The following is a 6311-nucleotide window of genomic DNA, read 5'->3' as shown; positions in this document are numbered from 1 at the left end:
CTGACAGGTGAAGTGACGAGCTCAGGGTCACACAATTTGAACCCACAGGCGCAGGGTCTGAACTCAAAATTGCAAAGCCTTAACCACTAATGCCACACTGCCCAGGTATATAAGGGTTAGACAACGACCACAGGGGCTTGAACTGGTGCACAGTCACAGTTAAGTAGAGTAAAAAAACAAGCTCACTTATATAGTGCCTTTCAAGGCCAGCGCTTACCCAGGCCACTTTACAAGAATAGAAAAACATAAATGGAGGACTGCTGTGCAGAAAAGTCGAGGGTCTGGCTCAATCTGTGTTTTGTGACCAGAGGGGTCCAAGTGGTGATGACGCTCGTGATTTATGTTGGAAATTGAAGGTTAAGCAGCTGTTCAAGAAAAGTTCAGTGTGCTCGCTTGGGTTTTAGACAAAGGGCTCCCCAGTCGGAGTTTATTCCAATTATTATGATTCTATAGCCTGCGTTTTCAATTGAGTTGATTTTTGTATAGCGCTAATGACTGAATGCAGACTCGGCGCTGTAATAACTTTAGGGTTAACTACAATTTCACAATAAATAAAACCCGCAAAACGTGAGCAGGGAAGGCAGATACACTAAAGAATATAAGAGCAGCAGATAATGTAAGCTAAGATGGTCGTCTCAGGTGTTTTTTATAGTGCATTTTAAAGTAGCCACAGTTCCCAAATCTCTTAATTTGAATATTTAACACTGTGTCGTATGCGAGAGCTGGGGGAGCACCTTACACGGCTCGAACATCGTAGAACTGACTATCGGAGGTAAAGAGCCGTCCCGGCCTGTAATGGCGCTTCTGGTTCGACACCTGGGGTCCTGGCACCTGGAAACTACTGACCTTATACAGTGGCGTAGCTGGGGGGGCTATGGGGGACATCTGTCCCCAGGCGCAGCATCCAGCCTCTTTAAAACCGAATCAAATAAATGAGAATCAAGAGACTTGTCTGCGAAACAAAATGAGCAAGAATCGCGAGACTCAGCATCTCAGGCGAATGCGATTCAATTCACGAATAAAATGCACAAAAATCTCGTAACTCGTTTGCAAATCAAACAAGCAAGACTCGTTATTTGTTATTGGATAACGGTGAAGTTCACGAATAAAATGAACGAGAATCGTGCATCGCGTTTGCGCATTTAAACAAACAAAAATCGCGTGACTTGTTCTCGGGTAACGCTACCGTGCACGAATCAAGTGGATGAGAATTGTGTGACTCGTTTGCGATACCAACAAATGAAGAATCATGGGACTTGCTGTCATGCAGTGATTCCGCTTAAAAATCAAGTGAACACGAATTGTGCGAGTCGTTTGCGACTCAGATGTGTGAGGATCAGGCGACTTTGTTTGCGACTCATTGGGAAAAGAATCATGTGACTCGTCTGTTAACGCAGTTTGAACTCGAAAGAATGAATAACGATACATGTCAGGTGAATTCAATGAACTGTAAGAAGTGCAGGCTAAAGTAAAGGTTAAAGCAAAATAAGTGTTAGAAGATAAACATTTATATTGGTATCCAGGGCCGTTTCTGGACATAGACGGTCTAGATAAGCCCTCTAGTGGTCAGGGCGCATTACTGCAGTCCCATGTAGAGATTCCGGTCTTTATTTTGTTTAGAAAAAAATATCCACTGTTGTGCGTGTCATCGGCGCCTAGACTGCCCGCACTGTGCACGGCACAATTTGTTTTCCAGAAACGGCCGTGGACGACGTGACTCATTTTTAAACAACATTGACCTACGAATACTCGGACTCAAAGCGAATGTCCGATTATATTGTTTTATATCATTTTCTCATACTAGTGATGTTCAGTCTTAACGCCATACGATCTACACAGTCCAACAACAACAACAGTGATGATGATGATCCCAGTAATAATAATAATCCTCAAACTGTAGCATAGAAGAGACAGACATGGCGAAATAAAATTTAAACGATTGAAGCGGCATTGACTAGCTCATGAGTGAATTGCTTAAAGCTGATTTAACCCAAACTATGATTGTCTCACAAATGGACGTACATTAAAACTTGTCCTAAAACTTGTCCAATATCGTCCTCTGTTGCTCGGCTGCAATTGTGAGATTCTCTCTTTGCGCTCGCCGAAGCAGTGGTGCGTTTTTTTGGAGCGGTAGATTGAATTATTTGCATACACGAGCGCACGGTAAACTAGGAATTGTGGGTAAAGATTCCTATTTAAAGGTTTCACTGAATGTTGTCATTATGCTAAGTTTTCAATTCATCGTATTAATTCAAATTACATGTATACATTACGGCAGTGTCTTATTGAGAAAAAGAAAAAAAATGCATAAAATGTCATCATCATCAAAACGCATACGTTTAATTGGTGGTTTAAATAGGTAACTATAATACTTTCAAAATAATATTCTGTAGTTTTCTTTAGAGAAACGCTGAAAGCAATACAATGCTAACAGATTCCTTCTTCTTCTTTGGGCTGCTCCCGTTAGGGGTTGCCACAGCAGATCATCTTCTTCCATATCTTTCTGTCCTCATCATCTCGTTCTGTTAAACCCATCACCTGCATGTCCTCTCTCAGCACATCCATAAACCTTCTCTTAGGCCTTCCTCTTCTCCTCTTGCCTGGCAGCTCTATCCTTAACATCCTTCTCTCAATATACCCCTCATCTCTCTTCTGCACATGTCCAAACCAACGCAATCTCGCCTCTCTGACTTTGTCTCCCATCTTGAGCTGACCCTCTAATGTCCTCATTTCTAATCCTGTCCATCCTTGTCACACCCAATGCAAATCTTATCATCTTTAACTCTGCCACCTCCAGCTCTGTCTCCTGTTTTCTGGTCAGTACCACCGTCTCCAGCCCATATAACATAGCTGGTCTCACTACCGTCCTGTAGACCTTTCCTGTCACTCTTGCTGATACCCGTCTGTCACCAGTCACTCCTGACACTCTTCTCCACCCACTCCACCCTGCCTGCACTCTCTTCTTCACTTCTCTTCCACAATCCCCATTACTCTGTACTGTTGATCCCAAGTATTGAAACTCATCCACCTTCGCCAACTCTACTCCCTCATTCTCACCATTCCACTGACCTCCCTCTCATTCACACACATGTATTCTGTATTGGCGGTCCTACTGACCTTCATTCCTCTCCTCTTACAGCAGATCTCCACCTCTCCAGGGTCTCCTCAACCTGCTCCCTACTATCGCTACAGATCACAATGTCATCAGCAAACATCACAGTCCATGGGGACTCCTGTCTAATCTCGTCTGTCAACCATTACAAATAAGAAAGGGCTCAGAGCCGATCCCTGATGTAATCCCACTTCCGTCACTTCTACCACAGACCTCACCATGGTCACACATCCCTCGTACATATCCTGTACAACTCTTACGTACTTCTCTGCCACTCCCGACTTCCTCATACAATACCACAGCTCCTCTCTCCTCACCCTGTTATATGCTTTCTCCAGGTCCACAAAGACGCAATGCAAATCTTTCTGGCCTTCTCTAAACTTCTCCATCAACACCCTCAGAGCAAACATCACATCTGTGGTGGTCTTTCTTGACATGACACCATACTGCTGCTCACTAATCATCACCTCACTTCTTAACTGAGCTTCCACTACTCTTTCCCATAACTTCATGCTGTGGCTCATCAATTTTAACCCCCTGTAGTTACTACAGTCCTTCACACTTCTTCTCCACTCCTCAGGCATCCTCTTACTTACCAAGATTCCATTAAACAATTTTGCCAAATCAATATGCGGAGAACAATAACAAAAAAAAATATGCAATCAAATTCCTAATTTTCTGAAATAACACCCTTCATGAGTGTATTTTTCTGAGACAGACATTGCTATAACTCAACATCTTCTCAAATTGTGAATTCGAGGTCCTAAATACTTCGCTGTCCCCAGTCCTGTCTCCAGCTCTCAATGTACAGGTCTGGCCAACAGAGTGTAATTGCAGACCGCAGGACCTATGAGGTCAGTCATGTGATGCCCCAACATCATGAAACGCCCTCCGCGTCAGTCACGTAACACCCATCGCATTAGACTATGATTAGCATTAGGGCCCCGTTACGCTATGGTTAAGATTAGGGTTGTAGGAGGGTCTTCTGAGTCAAAGGGCATTTTGTGACTGACATTGTTGTCATGACTTGATCAATGTCATAGGCATTGTAAGCTGCAGCTAGACCCTTCTCGCTCTGGCTCAAAGCAAATGGGGTGGTGGGCCGACATTTGCAACTTCACCTCAGGCAGCAAAATTCCTAGAACTGCCTCTGATGGCCGCACTCAGCCAGTCTGTAGTTGTTAACTCAAACACACACATTTCTGGGGAGAATATGGAATCTCCTGCGGTGGGATGGCACCCTGGCCGGGGTTTGTTTCCTGCCTTGTGCCCTGTGTTGGCTGGGATTGGCTCCTGCAGACCCCTGTGACCGTGTAGTTAGGATATAGCGGGTTGGATGATGGATGGATGGAACATGGAAACTCCACACAGACAATGCCTAGGGTGGGGCGAGTAGTGGGTACTAACCACTGTGCCACCAGGCTGCACATTTTCCTTAAACATTTTATAGCCTGCTTAATTCAGTTTAGGGTTGAGGGAGCCAATCCCAGCTGCACTGAGCAGATGGCAGGAAACGGTGTGGTCAGGACGCCAGTCCATCATGGGGTCCACGCACACACACAGTGGGTTAGTTAGCCTGACCGGCACAATCCCAGGGAGGACATGTGACATTCACACTGATAATGCACGAGTGTGGGGTTCAAACCCGGGATGCTGGATGTGTGAGGCGGCACGCTACCTGCAATCATATCATGTCACGTTTACATAATATAGCGCCTTTCACTATGAAAATTGTTTGCACGTTTTCAGCCAGTACAGGTGTATGGGTCTCACTTTGTCTTTTATTGTTTTATTTGTTTTGCCTGAGTGCCACCCTAAATGTTTCAGCATAAATTAAATAAGAGGAGCTGTTCCTTAAAGTGGAGTGCAGGGCCACCCGGTTTTGAAGGGGCACCAAGTGATGCTGGTTTATCCTAAAAGGGAGATGGGGACTGTGATCGTGTCACAGTGACACTTTTTGACAAAACATCACATGTGGTGCAAACCTGCACTGTGACAGTGAGGCTGTGGACCTCAAATGCTGAGGTTGTGGGTTCGAATCCCACCACTGACACAGGGTGACCCTGAGCAAGTCACTTCAGCCGCCTGTACTCCAATTGGAAAAAAAACAAAAAGAAATGTATTTCAAAATGTTGTAATTGGCCAAATAAATGCAATGCCATTTAATTAACCCTGAGTATATATAGCGCCTTTCAAAATGGGCTCTATGATCCAAATGATTACATCAGTTACTTATTATTTTATAGTGCCTTTTTAATCAAACACAGTCCAACAGCACATCACATATACAGTACAGTGCCACCTAGTGGTACAAACTAAGTAAGAGGCCTTCTGTGTTTTGCTTATAGTGCCTTTCAGTATGGACCTCCATATTACATGGGGGACACCCAGGGGCATTGGGGTTTTCCTTTCTTCTCTCCTTTAGGTGCCTTCTAAATGACTTTTTCTGATGTCCCAGAACTCCCTGCTCTCACCCCTCTACTCTTCGCCTTTCCCTATTGGTTGGCTGGTAGCTTCATTCCCAACTCCAGCAAAGGAACAAATGAAGAATAAACAAATTACAAGAAATCGATCACTAAGACAAATCTAAGAAAAGTCATCAAACAGAATCGGGCAGTGCCCACCTGGAGCCTCTCCATGCCCCTTAAACTTAGTTTTTCCATTTAGACGCTCAGGAGCAGTGCCACCCCAGCCAGGATCCACTTGGCGGGTCGCTCCTTTGTCTTCAAGTGGAATGTCCACACGTAGGTGGCACCTCTCAGCTTGGTTTTGTACACCGGGCACTCGTAGATGTTTCGTGTCTCCTGCCGGTCATTTGGTATCGCTCTGACAAAGATGACTGGCATCGCTGGCGTCAGCTCCTTCAGACGGGCTTCTGTTATGTTGCCTCCTTGTATGTCCCACCTGGCACCTGTGGAAGAAAAGGATACAATCACATGGGGGCGGGTTTCACTCGGGTGGGCATGTTCGCAATAAAGGTAGAGGCTGGCATTCACCAGTCACGCCAATTTACACAATAGTAATCCACTATTGGACTGGCATGGCCACAGGGCTCTGTTTGGGGGCATCCTAGCTGGTGGACAGGTGACTCAGCGGTACGTGCTGAACTTCCTAAGAGGTTGTGTAAAAAATGTTTACTAAAACCTGTTTGGCTTTAAACATGCAACATGGAGATTTTGGACCCTGGTACCCCTGTTCC

The 6311-nt window shown here is 45.0% G+C and overlaps 1 protein-coding gene across 1 annotated transcript in view; it reads right to left on the bottom strand.

The window, feature by feature from the left end:
• Positions 1 to 5364: 5364 nt before the first annotated feature.
• Positions 5365 to 6311, bottom strand: part of dnah9l (dynein, axonemal, heavy polypeptide 9 like) — a 514436-nt gene continuing 513489 nt past the window's right edge. Inside the window, exon 71 of the mRNA XM_051930607.1 lies at positions 5365 to 6023. Within this exon, the coding sequence (XP_051786567.1) occupies positions 5776 to 6023 (248 nt within the window). The 3' untranslated portion in view covers positions 5365 to 5775. The remainder of the gene's footprint in view (positions 6024 to 6311) is intronic.

The sequence above is a fragment of the Erpetoichthys calabaricus genome, chromosome 8, assembly GCF_900747795.2.
Source record: "Erpetoichthys calabaricus chromosome 8, fErpCal1.3, whole genome shotgun sequence".
Classification (NCBI taxonomy): Eukaryota; Metazoa; Chordata; class Cladistia; order Polypteriformes; family Polypteridae; genus Erpetoichthys; species Erpetoichthys calabaricus.
This window is presented reverse-complemented; position numbering and strand designations above follow the sequence as displayed.